The sequence below is a fragment of the Spea bombifrons genome, chromosome 13, assembly GCF_027358695.1.
Source record: "Spea bombifrons isolate aSpeBom1 chromosome 13, aSpeBom1.2.pri, whole genome shotgun sequence".
Classification (NCBI taxonomy): domain Eukaryota; kingdom Metazoa; phylum Chordata; class Amphibia; order Anura; family Pelobatidae; genus Spea; species Spea bombifrons.
The window spans coordinates 9,554,339-9,570,244 of NC_071099.1; the positions used below are offsets into that span (position 1 = coordinate 9,554,339).

A 15,906-nucleotide genomic window follows, 5' to 3' on the forward strand; every position below is an offset into this window, starting at 1 on the left:
CGTCTCCCTCACAGCGTGGAGACATTAAGCCAAAAATGAATGGTTTCTTCCCGCGCCGCAGAACTCGCAGGGGGAGGTAACCGTTTCTTAAAACTTTCTCACGTTAAGGTCGGATGAACCCGGCTCCAGTCAGCGGTGGTGAAAGAAAAAGTATATACACTGGTAGCGAGTACCTGCGCTGACAATTACTTTGTATTTTCTGCCCTCTGCTGTCGGTTTTGGGATTGAAACCAGACTGCGAAGTCTGCAGAGCTCCTGATGGATCAGGTTGGCTTCATTGCCCAAATTCAGAAGATCTGTACCCAAATTCAATTTTTGTGTAGTCACCAAATTTTTAACCCTCTCAGATCGGAGCCTTGTACACCCCTCCTGCAGGGGTTAATACCCATCATAGTCCCACGGGCAGTTTGATTTCAGACTCCGGGGCTGGGGGGTCCAGGGAGCCTTTAGGGGCAGCACCTGATATACCCAACAGCGCCTCACGCAGGAACCTGAAATGGGTTCAAAATTCCCCCAAGGCTGCTTTTCTTGCAGGGGCATTTTGTGCAAAGGGTTAATGTGTCTTAATTGGAGCAAACAGGTCAATTACCCTGCCCAACTTTTTATAAGAGCCCCAGGGGGCGGTTCCTGGGGTAATCGTAAGGTTGAGATCTATGTGATTAGGAATTGGTACAGACTCGCGGGTGGGAGACGGGAAGATGGAGGGACCGAACGGGAAAGTGACCCTAAAAGACATCCTGATGGGGTATGGGCAGCCGGTGAGCGAGGAGCAGGCCTGGGCGCTGTGTTACCAGTGCTGTAGAGAGCTCCGGCTCGGGGAGCGGGGTGTTCGGCGGGTGCCGAGCGGAGTGGAGGACGTTCTCCTACACCAGGACGGTGCGGTGTCTTTCGCTGTATATAGCGGTAAGGAGTACCAGGGGGGCAAATGTTATTTATTCAGGGGGCAGCTGAGGAGTCTTATCAACGAGCATATATAGATTTAGCCCCAAAATTTTGAAATTCATCGTTTCCTCGCATTAAATGCAGCGTCTGCAACAATAACGGCATTTAATGTGATGCTGATGCCAACCGGCCGCTTCTGCCTCGTGTGTTTGCGGCGCATTTAGAAAGTTCCTGCTCTGTACCTACTGAGTGTCCCTGTTAAAATTAACAGGTCCCTCTTTGTGCCCTGATGCCCCTCTTTTCTAGGAGCTCAGAATGTTTGAGGGTATCACAGGGTTCTGCTGCCTTAAAAGCACTGATAATGTGCATAGAAACGGCTTTATAAATTAAACGGGGTAAATAAAACCCCTAATAATTAAATAAAACCTTCTAATAATTGCCCCACTCGGCAATAGTGTCCCTCTTGTGCCATTTCATTTTTTTGGTCTCTGCTGAAAGGATAGTCCCTGCATGCACTTCCTTCCTGCTGCCGAGTTTTTTTGTTTTTTTTTCGGTGGCTGCTGCCGTTATTTTGTTAAACGTTGTCTTGGTTCGGGTTTCATTCTTGTTATAATCCCACAGGATTGATTCTCTCGGAATCTCTGGACGTAGCGTATATGACGAGTGTACTCCGCGCGCTCGCCAGTAGTCGCCGCGCTCCCATCACTCTTGCGCTGCCAGCTGGAGACGCTTAAACTTACTTTTGGCTTTGTTACAATGTTTCGCGTCCAGATAATTATTGTACAGCGCTGCAGAATATGGTGGCGCTGTATCAGGAATTAATAATAATCTGTTTGTATCGCAGGCTCGGAAGACTCCGTGTGTTCCGAGAGAGAGGCAAGTGTTTGTATTTACTCTTGTTACTAAACCCCCATACCTGGCAGTCCCCAGGTTTGCCACCCCTAGCATATATACCCCCCTTGTTGCTGTCAGTGATGGGGGTTTCCAACTGCTGCAGCCAAACTGACCTTAGCTGAGTCCCTCCATTAAGACCCCGGCTTGTGGAAGGGTCGGCATCACGGGAACGCCCCATGAGGGTCACCAGCCCACGGCCGGTGGTGGCCCCCATGTGTTGCACTTGATGATGTTGCGCTTGATGATTGATGTCCCTCTTTAGATGATTGAACGCCTCGGTCACATCGTGTACACCGCTCTGGACTGGGGGGTGACCAGCGATCTGGAACGTGTCCTGAGCGAACCTCTGGATAACTTGCTGTGTCTCATGCTGGGGCTGCAGCCCTCGGCCACAGAGCCTGCGATGAATTCCCAGGGTGCCGTCACTTTAAATGACACCATAAAGGTAAGAAAAATATCCAATCTTTCCTAGATTCGGGGTCCGTGTGGTGATGGGGGAAAATGAATATTGTATAACTGGGAGCCCTGGCTGGGTGGTGGCTGCTGTGACGGCTCGGCCTGTCTGGTTCATTCGTTGGGCAGTGTAGCGTGAGCAGGATGTGATGTATTGCCGTATAATGCCTTGCTGTGGCGCCCCACCAGGGCTCGTAGCCCAAGTTACAAAACGATGACCACCGCAACGGACAGAAACTCAAAGACAAAAGGGCCTGCTGGTTGTGGTGATCAGGGCCAGCCCTACGACACATGAGAACTAGGCTACTGCCTAGGGCGCCTACATATTGGGCGCAAGCTGAAGGGTGTCCCACGCTCCCTGGTGGTTATTTCACGATGCGGCTCGTCCATTCTGACTTGCTCTTTTTAAAGGTCTGCGAGGAGCGCCTGTTCTCCCTGTCAGAGGCGTCCGATCACTACAGGGCCATCTGCCGGGTCCAGTTTGCTGAACACCAAGAGTTCTGCAAACTCCTCAGAACCCTGGAGCGATCCAAGCAGGTATCTGGACGTCTGCCTCTCGGCGGTTTGGGTTGGGTCACCCTGAGGCAGGATCTCCAGCGTCTCCTTGTTTTATTCCAGAGTTTGAAGCAACTGGAGGCAGAAGACTTTCTGGCCAAAGACTCCCTCCCTTTATACGAAAGCTGGGTAATAGCGAGTGTCTCGGAGCCCCGCAGCCCCCGGCAGGAACGCTCTTCCAAACGCATCTGCTTAAAGTTCAACCTGTAGCCCTAATTTCCTACCAGTTTCATTTTGCTCTCCGCTCTCCTGCCCTGACTTTGACTCTCTCCCCACAGCCCTGACCTTCCGTGTCTATGCTGTCTGCCATCTCTAGATCTTTGTGCCTCTCTCAGGTTTCTCACACTTTGTGCCGACGTAGTAAAGTATCTTCTCCCGTTTCCAGAATGACTTGTGGCGGCACGTGATCAGAGAGCTCCGTCTCGGGATCCGGCTGAGCAGCGCCAAAGAGCGCTCGTATACAGGGCTGCCCGTGGTGTACAAGCCGTCGCCACACGAGCTGCTCATGAATGATATTCGATGCCGGAGGTACACCCTGCGGGCCGTCCAGGTGGGTGACGGGGTCGCCTCATGCAGCAAACCTCACAAGAGGCTTCTTATGGACCAACCGATGCCTCCTTCAACCCCTGCATGCACTAAAGGGGTAACTTGCAGTCTAGCGCATCGCCCTGAGATAAGGTTGCCACCTTTCTTGCAAAAAAAAATACTGGCTATGCTAACTTGCATAATTATATATGTGTGACATCACAGAAACATTATGTGCACCTACCTCCCCTCATTATTATTTCCTGTTATAGAAACATAATGTGTACCTACCCTCCCCCCAATATTTCCTGTCATAGAAACATAATGTGCACCTCCACCCCCCCCCAATATTTCCTGTCACAGAAACATAATGTGCGCCTAACTTAGTTTACTTAGCTTGCACAGGCCGGCCGGTCTGCGGATGCTGCCAGACTCCAGAGTAGAGCCCTGCGCGGGACTACTTTTTTAATCCCGCTCCCGCGGTTTTTAATCCCGCTCCCGCAATGTGGGTGATCCGCTCCCGCCACATTCGTAGCCAATCCCGCCCGCTCCCGCCACATTTGTGGCCAATCATGCCCGCTTCCTTACCTGATTTCCCGCGCAGTGCCCGCGCGGCTGCCCTCGAGTTGTTCCCTCACGGCGTCTCTTCTCTTGCTCTGCCCAGGAACAAGGCGGAGTCACAGGAAGTGACGTCACATCACGTGACTCCGTTTTGTTCCTGGGCGGAGCAAGCTAGGAGACACTGTAAGGGAGCAGCAAGAAGGCAGCCGCGCGGGACTGCGCGGGATTACCGGGACCCGCAGGTACAGTGCCTGACCGCCCGCCCGCGCCCGCAAGTTTTTTGCCAAGTTTTTTGCCAATCCCGCTGTCGCGGTGCGTAGCGCTGTGCTAAAGACAGAGCGGCAGGAGGGGGAGCGCTCTAATGGGTTCATGGAGGTCAGAACTCTTTCTTGGGGTTAATGGTTTATTTTCTTCTTTCTAGGAAAATGAAAAAAATAAAATTAACCAAAGTCCGGAGAATTTCATTACGGACCTGATCCGTGTACGGCCACTCAAACCGGTAAATGCTCGTCGGCGAGTGATCCCGAAAACTCAGAAACTGAAAGATCCAAAAGAACCATTTCGGCTGCATTTTTCTATAAATCTGTATCGTAGGAGGTATGGTATCCTTTTTTCTTTTTTTGTTTTGGAGGCATCTGAGAGAAAGCTGAAGGAGCGCCGTCTGGAGGAGCCGAGTCTCCATGAGCTGCTGATGACCGAGATCAAATCTGCTACTAAACTTCGTCCGCTACCCAGCTACCGGAACATGCGCTTCGACGAAGGTGCTGGCCGCGCTTCTCCGTCCCGTATAACAGATTACGTCTTTACTTATTTCTGCTCTCGTTCCAGATGAGGATTTTGGGACGTCCCGAAGCTCATGTTGTGGCCAGAGTAGCGATTCTGGATTCGGTCACCGGATGTGGCGCAGGCGGCGGAGCTGCTCGCACTCCAGTGATCTCCTGGATACTGCAAGCGATGTAAATATTCAGTTGTGACTCGGCAAAGCGTCGAGAAAAATAAAAGTATGTGAGGCAGAGGCCGGGGTCTACATGGAGCACCGTGAGTTGGGAGGTCGAGGGTCCACTTAGGACTCGGCCGGGTTCAGCCCATGAAGTGAGTTGGGGGTCTCTCCATAACCTGAATCTGTTTCTACAGGAGAAGATCAGCTGGCCGTCTGAGTTCAGCTCAGAGACATCATCCGACAGCAAATTCTCTGACCTGCCATCTGTGAGCACAGGTACTTCATGCCACTGTCCGGTGATAAAGTGCTGCTATTAATACCTGAAGAGAAACGTTACTATTTCATAAAAATAACCAATTAATGTTTAAACTGGGAATGTGCTTTAGCTGGGTGACTGTGGGCAGCCAATGGGAGGTGGGATCTCCTTGCTTCTCATCGGCTCCCTGGTGTCTGGATTCAGAGTACTGACCTGTAGATAAGCTGTCACCTGATGGCCGGTGATCTGTTGTCTTGTAGACTTGATGTTTGCTCCAGTGCTCACCTCTTCTCAAGTTGACCTGAAACTTAACAGCTTCCTGAGTCACGATAAACGGACGTCTACTCACAAGCGCTCCAGCTCGTATGAGGACTCGTTCCAGAGGATGCGATGTGGTGGGCAGCCTCCAAAGGTAAATCTGTTCCTGGTTTTATGTAAAAATTCAATACGGAGTCTACTTAAATGATCCCCAAAGGGGCTACTGATCGCACACTTATAGGGGTTCCATTAACGTGCAGGCCAATGGTCCTGAAGTAACAAGGACCTTCTGTTTAGTGGTCTTTGTTACTCCTCTATAAATCCTGTTCTTCCTGCTCAGAGCTGCCAGTACCCCTGGATTCACCCACCCACCATGGAAGAGCTGGTTCTCGCACGACGAGAAACCGTGAAAGCTGAAATATTGGACTTCCTGGAGAGCAACAGGTTCTTGGGGAACAAGGTGAGTCCAAAATGAGCCTGATAACTATGGAAAGATCTTCTGGTGATATAAAGGTGCCTGGAAATACCATCTGTCTCCCCCTTCATAAATAAAGGAAAAGCTGTACCGGAAGTTACATTCTTCTATCTAAAGAGACATCTGTGGTCCCAAAAGGAGGTTTGTAAGATGTTGTGTCTTCCAGGTCTGCTTCAGCTGTCACAAGAAGAGACTCTTCTTCACTTGGCCGTACACATGCAAAATGTGTGAAAGGTACTGTGTGGTTAATCCCTTTATCTTGGGATCGAAGATCCATCCTCATGGAGAGCTGACCGCTGCCTTCTGACACGATCTGTATTCTCTTTACAGGGTGAACTGTCTTGAATGCAGCGTGGAGGTAAGTGTTAAGCCAACCTCACTGGGAATAGGGGACCGGCCGGGCTGTTCCCTCTAAACTGAAAGCGCTAAGAGCATTTCCCATGGGACCCTTCGACTGGTTTTAGTGCTGGACTTAGTGTAGATGAGGAATGGCTTGCTGGCCGGAGGCTGTGTGTCTAACGCTCTATGCGCTGTCTTTTTGATGGCTCCTGGCTGGTGGTTGGTTGGTCTTGTAGCAAGGAGACCATTTCGTTGCGTTGATCACCTCACAGGAGAACATTTTAAATCCCGTGTTCTGGTTTCTAAATCTGATTATTTCCACCTGTTTAGATGCTGATGCCCTTTAAGCAGTGCATGCATCTGCCGGTCTCCTTCTTCAAAGCACTGGTTCTGACCCGGGAGGACGATCCAGTTTACCAGAAAGACAGCACCCAGATGTTCTACAAAGAAACCCTAAACTGGGACAGTTCAAGGTAACTTCAGTGGCTTGATTTATTTCTGCCTCCATGTTGTAGTTGAACGGGGGGGGTGGGGGCCTCTAATTCCTGGTTGCCATTCACAGCATGTTTTCTGATACCTCTCTGCGCATGTACCATACCGGCATGTACCTGACCACTGCTTTATCCTGTACTAGGCCAGGGTTTTCTCTGTGATGAACATGGGTCTCAACACCAGTTAATCGTCTCAATTATTCCTCCTAGAATCCCGCTGGTGTTTGAACCCCACGCAGAAGATGTTCCGTTCCACAAAAGCTCAATGAAGAACTGGACCTGCATGGACGTCTGTACCAAATGTGAAGAGTACATCCTGGACGTCATGGACAGGAGCCAGCAGATCGAGGTGCCGAGAGACGGATTGAAAATGCGTAGCGCCTCTGTGTCCTAACTACCCGGCGAAACGCGTCGGGTCAGACAATGATGCCACCAACCGCCTGGGGGAATGAAATAATGGCACCACCTGTAAGACCCCTCAATGACTCTTATCCAATGGGATGTTTTCACACTGACCTCAGAGGTGACCCTGATGATAAATGGGCTTTTATATAATATTGTACAGTGTTTGTGACGTATTTTGGTATCTTTGTTGTCTGTCATGTTTGCTGACTAGGCCTGAGTGAATAAAATGTAATTCTTAAATTTTTAAAGATGCCCATAAACTTTATTTTTTTTTCTTAAAGTTCTTCTTAACTGGTGATTTGCCAATTTTGTGGCACATAGACCTCCGACCCACACGCCTCGTCACAGGGAAAGGCTGGGAACTGGTTAATTCACGTGTCAACGCGCTTCATGTATAGAGATTGTATAATTGTTTGTCCACAATGTAAATGGTTAATTTAACGTGCAGTAATTTGCCTGATTTATATTATTTTTTTATTCCACCAAAATATGACCTGTTCTCAGAATGTTCTGGATCGCACTCACCTTATAACTTAAATGTATCTGCACAGTTTGGGGGTTTCTGGGGGGCCGTCTGTGAAAAGCTGCCGGGTTTATTAATGTTTCTGGGCTTCTTAAGGAATTCTATGTTTTTGGTTTTTTTTTTTTTTTCTTCTGGCCGCCAACAAATACTTGATAAAATCTGTATTTTCTTTGTCACGATCTCAAAAATAAAGAGAAGAATTTGGTGAAATGTAATTTTTCAGGTTGCGCTTTTATTTTTTTTTATTTTTTTTTTTTTTACCCGTGATTGCTCCGCTGTAGCTGTGCACGCAGGGAAAGGCAGCCCTGACCGAGGAAGTAGGGGTATCCTCTCCCATACTGAGGTCAGGAGATCCTGAAAACCCCCAACCCTGACGAGGTTTGGTCACCAGGGTTACGCCAGGAAACAATACACGCGGTTTGGTAAAAGGGATTTGCTTTTATTCAGTTGGATAAACTCAGCTGTGGTTAATGAACACAAACTCCCCAATAATTACCTGAATTCCCCCAACAGAGTCCACTGAATGCTGAGACTCTCAACCCAGCAAAAAGGGGTAAGGGGGTGATCTTTTTCTGCTAAAATATATCCTGAGGGACCCTCATTAACGAACCGTTAAATATAACATTTGGCTCAGGTTACGGATATGAGGGCTCAGGGATTGAGAGGTTAATGTATGTTGTGGAGTAGAGGTATGAGGGTTTGGGGTTGAGGGCTTTTAATTCTTGAGGCAGGGAGCTGATGTGTTGGAGGTATCTGCGTTTAACGCTCGTGGGGTTGAGGTATGCAGGTTTATGGTTGAGGTAGAGGGTTTGAGGTTGTGGTATCTCGCTTTTAATTCTCGTGGGGTGTCCGTGGTTGAGGGGTTTGGGGTTGAGGTATCAGGGTGTGGAGTAGAGGTGTCCGGGTTTGGGTGGTAGAGGTGTCTGTCTGTTCCGTTTGCTCCCGTGGGCTTGTAAAGTAGGGACTTTCTGAGTCCAGGTTTCATATTCTATATTCGGGCATGAAGGGAAATGTCCAGCCCATCTGGGGCCACTAATTCTGTACCTAGCCCTTTGGAGCTGATGCCCTCCATAGTCTTATTGCCATCCAACTGGGGTAAATAAGGGCCACCTGCTCGGTTTGAGGGAAGCCGAAGGAGCTTGGCGGGTCAGGCGGTGGGGACCGTTGTCACCCCGGAGTCAGAAGGTCCTGATGAGTCCATCCCTTGAGGTCTGTGATTGGTCTCCAGATCCTCACAGAGCTCAGAAGTGTCGAAGTCCTGCAGACTGTGCTCTGTGCTGATTGGAGATGAGGTTCTTGGGGGCGGAGCCTGGGCCTCTGAAAAAGAACATTTTATTTTGGACTTTAACGTGCAGAGGCAGAATCCATTCCTAGAAAAGCATTTATTCCATTGGCTGTGTCGGAGGATTTTACACAGCAGGAGCCACAATTTAGTGCTCTGCTTCCTACTGGATGAAAGGGCAGGCTGGGTTACAACGCGAATAATAACCCTGTCCTGATTCTGTGCCGTTATCTGTTTTATAGGGTGACATCCCAAGACCCCCATTACCTCTGTAGATGCACACATTGCTCATAGAGCTGCCGCTGGACCCCCGTAACATGTTTTGTATCGCAGTCTCCATCTTCTCACAATAATCATGCGATCCGAAACCTAAATACAACCCAACGTCAGCTTGTGAAGGACGCGTCGGGCAGAACATGGAGGCCGAGACAGAAAAGGGGCGAGCTAGGCTTGGTATCAGAATTCCGGCAGCCAGAAATAGTTTTTGGATTCTAACATTAATTAAAGATAAATAACTGATATCAGCCTCATTCATTAATAGTCACATTTTATGATTTGGGGGATTGGCAGAACTGGTGATAAAGCAGGGACTTAGTCTGCGATCCCCCCTGATCTCGGTAATTATTTGGGGCGGTCTCGTACCTATCCCGCTGTCTGTCTTGTGAGTGACTTTCATCTCGTTCCAGCTCCCGGTGCAGCTGATCTCCCCCTCTGGAAAGAAAACACGGACGCTCTGCGAGTCACCTTCACTGCGAGCCGGGCTGAGACTATCGCCGTAGTCCCAATTATCATCGAAATCAGCTTCTGGAGAACAGAGAGAGACATGAAACACGCATTAACTATACATTATACAGGGGGCCAGCTCGCCAATTTAACTATACATTATACAGGGGCCGGCTCGCTGATTTATCTATACGTTATACAGGGGGCACTCGCTGATTTATCTATACGTTATACAGGGGACGGTCCCTGTTTAAACTATACATTATACAGGGGACGGTCCCTGATTTAACTATACAGGGGACGGTCCCTGATTTAACTATACATTATACAGGGGGCCGGCTCACTGATTTACCCATACGTTATACAGGGAGCCGGCTCGCTGATTAATCATACATTATACAGGGGCCGGCTCGCTGATTTAACTATACAGTATACAGGGCACCTCGCTGATTTATCTATACAGTATACAGGAGTCGGTCACTGATCCTATTGATTTAATTAGATACTTTATATAGTTGCTTCTCTAATTCCGAACCGCGTATCTGTGGATTAAAGAAAAAAGTCTCAGGAAGTCACGTTTCCAAATGAGGCAGAGGAGCCATTACCTTCCACGCAGGAGGCGTCCGCAGGCGGCTCGTAGGGCCAGCCATTGATAATGTTGCTGTTGCCAAGCTGGACACTCGCAGCATTGCAAATATTGATGTTGGTAACAGTTATATCTGCAAAACACAGAAGTTCCCACAAACCGCGGAGACGGGGAGATTTCACTCGATTGAGACTAAAAGTCACAATTTTATTGTAGGAAATACAAGCAGGTGATTGACACCCAACCAACGTTCCCAGTCTCTGCCCCCCTCGTTCCCAGTCTCTGCCCCCTTGTTCCCAGTCTCTGCCCCCCTCGTTCCCAGTCTCTGCCCTCCTTGTTCCTAGTCTCTGCCCCCTCGTTCCCAGTCTTTGCCCCCCCTCATTTCCAGTATCTGCCCCCCCGGTCTCCATCTCTGCCTCCCCGGTCTCCATCTCTGCCCCCTCCCTCGTTCCCAGTGTCTGCCCCCTCGTTCCCAGTCTCTGCCCTCCTCATTCCCAGTCTCTGCCCCCTCGTTCCCAGTCTCTGCCCCCCGCGTTCCCAGTCTTTGCCCCCTCGTTCCCAGTCTCTGCCCCCCTCGTTCTCAGTCTCTGCCCCCCTTGTTAATTAATATTAGATTCTATTGCAGGTCAGCCATCTTCCAAAAACACCAAAGATTGGTAATAATAACTTACACTTCTTTGGCGACTCAGTTGCTGTCGGGTCGTCTGTCCGCCGGGGAGCTGAGTTAGGAATAAAAACAAGAAAATTAAATCTCTGCAGAGGAACCGTAGGCTTCCATACCCGAGACCCGGTGATCGCTCAACAGTGACCCTGATGCCTCTTAACCTAGAACCTTAACCTAGAACCGTTATATTAACCCTTTAACTCGGCCACGGACCTGCATCCTCCTCCGATTTAATTGACCAGAGTTTGGTGTCCGAGTCGTGATCGAGCAGCTTCATGTCCTTCATTTTATACAAAATCGGATTCACGTCTTTGGCGGAAGATTTCTTCAACTCCTGGGCTATTGAAAGCGCTCTTTGTGGGTTTTTTTTGCTTAGAATTGCGAGTATTTTCTCCTCTAAAAATAGGCAAAGAAAGTGGCCTGTATTATTAATATTGTCAACCTCAATGACATCATCGATATGACATCACGAACCAGAATTCACTGTATAATAACGTAATAGATCTAGATCTGGAACATGAGTTCATTAAATACGATCGTTTCTACTCACGCGTGTTGGATTCTTCCACGTCTGCCATTGCTGTGTTACATATTTTCCCGTTTGGCATGTCTGATGCTGGAGGAGACAGCGATGTGTTTGTGAGTGCCGGTTAATTATACAGAGATACTATTACTACAGCGAATACAGTGAAACTCTTATAATTCATGGTTTGGGGCCCGCGAGGGACCTTTCCGTACGGACTCCCCTCTCCACGCGTTACTTTTCTTTGTGTTCCCATAACTTTTTGGCCTCTGAGCCCAACTGGGAGGCCACCAGGTCCCAAGACACGTACCGAACAGGGGGTCCCTGAACCCTGTATTAATCATACCGAATCCTTCAACCTCATAACTACAAACCTGTCCCGTTACTGATGCTCCAGAGCTTCGTTTGATCTTCGCAATGAAGAAGACCGAGTTTCTTCATTTTATACAGATTTGGATTTACGTCCTTGGCAGCCGTTTTGTTCACACCGCGGGCGACATTTATAGCTTTCTTTGGTGATTTTTTCTGCAGATACTGATAAATCTCTCTGTCTGCAACACAAGAGACGCAGAGTCAGTCATCATTAATACCCAGCATCACGCACATCATCAATATATCCTCATGTCTGCACCTCTTCTCCCAGCATGACATCCCTAATTTCCCAAAAGATGGGCTTTACAAATGTGGTTTTGGGGCACTCCTCACCCGTCTAGCTGACATTTGTGGCATTTGTCAGCTACCGGCCAAGCTTTCACTCCTCCATGTTTATTAAACTGTGTCCAGTAATGGGCATCTTATCTCGGCTATGCTGGGCTCCAGAGTCCCCTATGGCCCTATGGCCGAGCCTACAGCCTGCTTTCTCTGCAGAGATTGCAGAAATTGCCAAATTTATCCTTAAACTCAGGACTTCATCTCAGGATTTAATCTCAGGACTTCATCTCAGGACTTCATCTCATGACTTCATCTCAGGACTTCATCTCAGGATTTAATCTCAGGACCGGCCTGAATCCATCCCAGCAGCTACTGGTCCTTCTCAGATATTACAAAGATTCATGAAATCAGTTATTAAGGGGAAATACGATCATAAAAGACGAGCAGATACAACCTGCGAGCCCCTGTTTATCCAAAGTGAATCTCACCGAGAGTACCCAGCGTGTCTAGCACCTTCACATGAATCAGCCCCGACTCAGCGCCTGATGCCATCGCTCCTAAAAAAATTACAAATATTTTATATACAGGATCTTAACAGTAAGGACTATACCCGATAAATCACAATATTTGCAGAGGAGTCTAATTCTATTTGTTTTTTGTGGCTAGATGGTGGCTTGCAGAAGCTTGAACCGTTACAGAGAAGCTGGAATAAAGCATAAAAAATTCAGTTGAACCCCTTGAACCCCCCATGGTTATCGGTGAAAGAGATCTGAGACAGCTGAGGTTACCGGTGCGAGACGTTCTGCCGTCCTCCTCTAGGAATGATCCCGGAGCCAGCTCTTGGCGCAAAGTTTGTTTTTTTCCTCTTAGTTTCTGTTTCTGTCTCGTCAGAGAAATGAAACTGTTTTTGAGAAACAGAAACCTAATAAATAAAAGCATTAGAGCCCCGGGCGCTGCTTTCATTCACAGAGTCCAGGTGACCGACGGATTCTGGGGGGGGATTTTTGGACGGAAACATGAAAATATATCTTTATTTTACTCTTTGAAATTTTTCTTTCTTTTAGATTGCTTTTTTTATACGATTCCCGGTGAAATACAAAATAAATGTATCCGTAATAAAGAAACAGAACCTTAACCAATAATCCCGTCCCATTCATTGTCGCCAACAGGAATCTTGGGCTCTTTCTCCTGTGTCTCCGGGGCACCCTGCGCTCTCCCTCTCTCTCTTCCTCTCTCGCTCTTTCTCGCTTACTCACTCTCTTGCTCTATCTTACTCTCTAACTCTCCCTCTGTCGTTTTTGCTCTCTCTCTCTTCCTCTCTTGCTCTTCTTTTCTCCCTCTCGCGCTCTCTTCTTCTCTCTCTCTCTCTCGCTCTCCTTCTCTCTCTCTTGCTCTCTCTTCCTCTATCCCTCTCTCTCCCTCCCTCGATATACATTTATAATTTTGTCCTGAGTCACATTTGGTGAAAGGCGTGTAATTGTCGCCCTCCGGTGGCCGCACTCTGTATAACGCTGCTGTGTATCCAGACAAATTGGGACACGTAAGAATCGCCTCCAAGTGGCAGAAAGTGGTTACTGCACGTTACTACAACCCCTGGCCAGAGTGTGCAAAAACTCCCATGGCTGAGGGTGCTGGGAGTAGAACTCTTTGTGCTCCTGATTGGACAGAATATAATGTGGACCTGTTCTCTTTATCCAGTGAAGCCCTGAACACAAATATCCCTTAGACCAAAACTGATGTCGTGTTAATGTGGTCACCACAGCAGCTTCGGGGGCCCGGGGGGCCACTGAGTACAGCAGGTTTGCTGTGATCCTATGGAATATATAACAGGTGTCCGTGAGAATCATACTATTTCTTTATACCGCTGTCAGATGTACCGGGGCTGAATTCCCCTCACAGTAGACAAGGTACTTGCATAGGGGACAATTTTGTTGGGGGGCCTCCACCGGCAGCCCTCTCTCCCCCAAAAACCACAACCCTTCCCTCTGCCCTCCAAACGGACGCCTGACAACGGGAGTGCATTCATTTAACAGAACGCCATCGTGGGCACTGAAAGGGTTACCTTTTTATGTGACCCTAAATTAGAGAGGCGCACCATTAACCCTCCCAACACCACGGAGCTGCCCCGATGCATTAACCCCTTCTCCGCCACCTGGGGCAGCAAAATCAATCACATTTGAAAATCCAGGTCACTTTAACCCGGAGAGCTGCTCTGCCGCAGCGGATTTGGGTTCTTATATAACGGCTGCCGGCTGATTGGCTGACGGAAAGTGCTTAGTGCCCGAAAATGTTCCTTTCCCTGAGATATATTTTTGACTCGGGAACACGCTGCGCAGCGAGGCATCTGCTGGAGGTGTCAGCATCTCATTTCCTAAAAATAAGAGCCGACTCCATCCTGAAAACGCTCCGTGAAGCCCCCGCAGCGTGTCCCCTGGGACAATCGCGCCCAGACCCCCCCCCTTTACTGCACCTTTAATAAAATGTTCAGGTTGCCCCTCTTTACACTTCACATTTTTTAACCATTTAAATGATGTTCAGACACTGAGCGCCCCTGAGAAGCGGATTCTTACGAGGTTGTTAAGATTTGGTCTCCGGGAATCAGCCGTTTAAAACTTTAGATTTCACCCCAAAAACCTTGGGGGTTACATGGGGTTGCAATGAAAGAGTAAATCTAAAAATATATCAGTATCTGTAAAAAAACACGAAGATTAACCCAGCAGACAGCGGTGACATCCCTCATTACTCCACCAGATCTATTTCGTGGTCACCATCCTTTTATTCCAGCGGGTTACTCCATCCTGTGGCTCAATGACTGAGGAACTTGGGCTACCAACAGGGCCATATTTTACCCGCAGTTCCATGTATGGCCTCAGGGGGCACAAGGAACCTGATCCTGCGGTATCCGAGTCCCCTTCATGGTAGACAGGTGAAGCCGTACGAGCTCGTGGGCCAGCGGGGGGCCGAGGATATCTCAGGATATTGAATGGGCCAAGTTACTGAACATCGTTATGTGTCCATCTGTCTGTCCAACACCGCAGAAGACACCTCACCGTGTCCAATAGATGTCGCCGGTCGTAGAGAAGTCATGGCCTGTAAGAGATTGTGGAGCCGGGGTCAGGGCAGGCGCTGGGGGATCCGCCTCTTGGTAACTTGGTAGAACTTTCCATGTTACTGAGGACACAGAATTCTGGAGGTCTGCAGCTTCCCCACCAAACCCACGACGAGAGGGAAGGGGGGGGTCTCACTGCCTCGACCATCTCCCCAAACAGCCCACAATGAGACTGGCGTATGACGAACTCCCACCGCGGCCCTTGAGTGACCTGATGGGAACCAGTAATGAATGATGAAGAATCTGCCAGGAGAACCCGAAGAACCTCGAGAACCCGGGTCAGAAGCCACAAAAACTGAAGGAGGAACGGCTGGTAAAACTTGTACAAAGCGCCGTTTCTGCCACACATGGGTTCTCAGGAAGCGCTTTGCACGGAAAGGGTTAAGGGTAGTTGCCAGGGCAATCATGGAAATGTTTGCATGTTTGGAGTCCTTGGCACGCCGACGCGGTTACTGTCTGCCTTTGGCAGCCTGAGCGCTGCAGCTGCAGGAAATGGCTTTCTTTCCGACAAACGCTTCCAGAAAAACGTCACCCTGAGCCAGATCAGGAGAGAAATCCGTTGACCTCGGCACAGAGTTCTCTCAAACAGAGCGGCGGCTCCAGAAAACCGAGTAACCTTCAGCCGGGCGTCCGCGCCGCGCCTCCACTCCCCTTCAAATTCAATTTCAAGGGTTTGGGAATTAATAAGGGATTTTTCTGGATCTCCCCCGGGGAGGAATAATACCCATTTATTTAGCTCGGAGAGTCTGCCAGATATTTTAACCCTTCGTCTACTTTAACATATTTACAAAAAAAAAAATCCAAAAACATC

General features: G+C 48.8%; 2 protein-coding genes across 2 annotated transcripts; one reads left to right on the forward strand and one right to left on the reverse strand.

The window, feature by feature from the left end:
• The first annotated feature begins 698 nt into the window (after positions 1 to 698).
• Positions 699 to 7,023, forward strand: LOC128471837 (protein spire homolog 1-like). Its single transcript, XM_053453814.1, has 16 exons — positions 699 to 927; positions 1,724 to 1,758; positions 2,039 to 2,221; positions 2,641 to 2,766; positions 2,848 to 2,913; positions 3,170 to 3,334; positions 4,292 to 4,369; positions 4,502 to 4,631; positions 4,699 to 4,826; positions 5,005 to 5,086; positions 5,327 to 5,478; positions 5,665 to 5,784; positions 5,966 to 6,033; positions 6,130 to 6,157; positions 6,469 to 6,611; positions 6,840 to 7,023. The coding sequence occupies exons 1-16, from the start codon at positions 699 to 701 to the stop codon at positions 7,021 to 7,023; spliced, it is 1,917 nt and encodes a 638-aa protein (XP_053309789.1).
• Positions 7,024 to 10,757: 3,734 nt separating this feature from the next.
• Positions 10,758 to 12,796, reverse strand: ZBP1 (Z-DNA binding protein 1). The gene is made up of 6 exons (XM_053452737.1): positions 12,775 to 12,796; positions 12,475 to 12,543; positions 11,710 to 11,886; positions 11,363 to 11,428; positions 11,026 to 11,208; positions 10,758 to 10,867 (listed from the first exon to the last, which is right to left on the reverse strand). The coding sequence occupies exons 2-6, from the start codon at positions 12,536 to 12,538 to the stop codon at positions 10,758 to 10,760; spliced, it is 600 nt and encodes a 199-aa protein (XP_053308712.1). The 5' UTR covers positions 12,539 to 12,543; positions 12,775 to 12,796.
• Between the last annotated feature and the right edge of the window lie 3,110 nt (positions 12,797 to 15,906).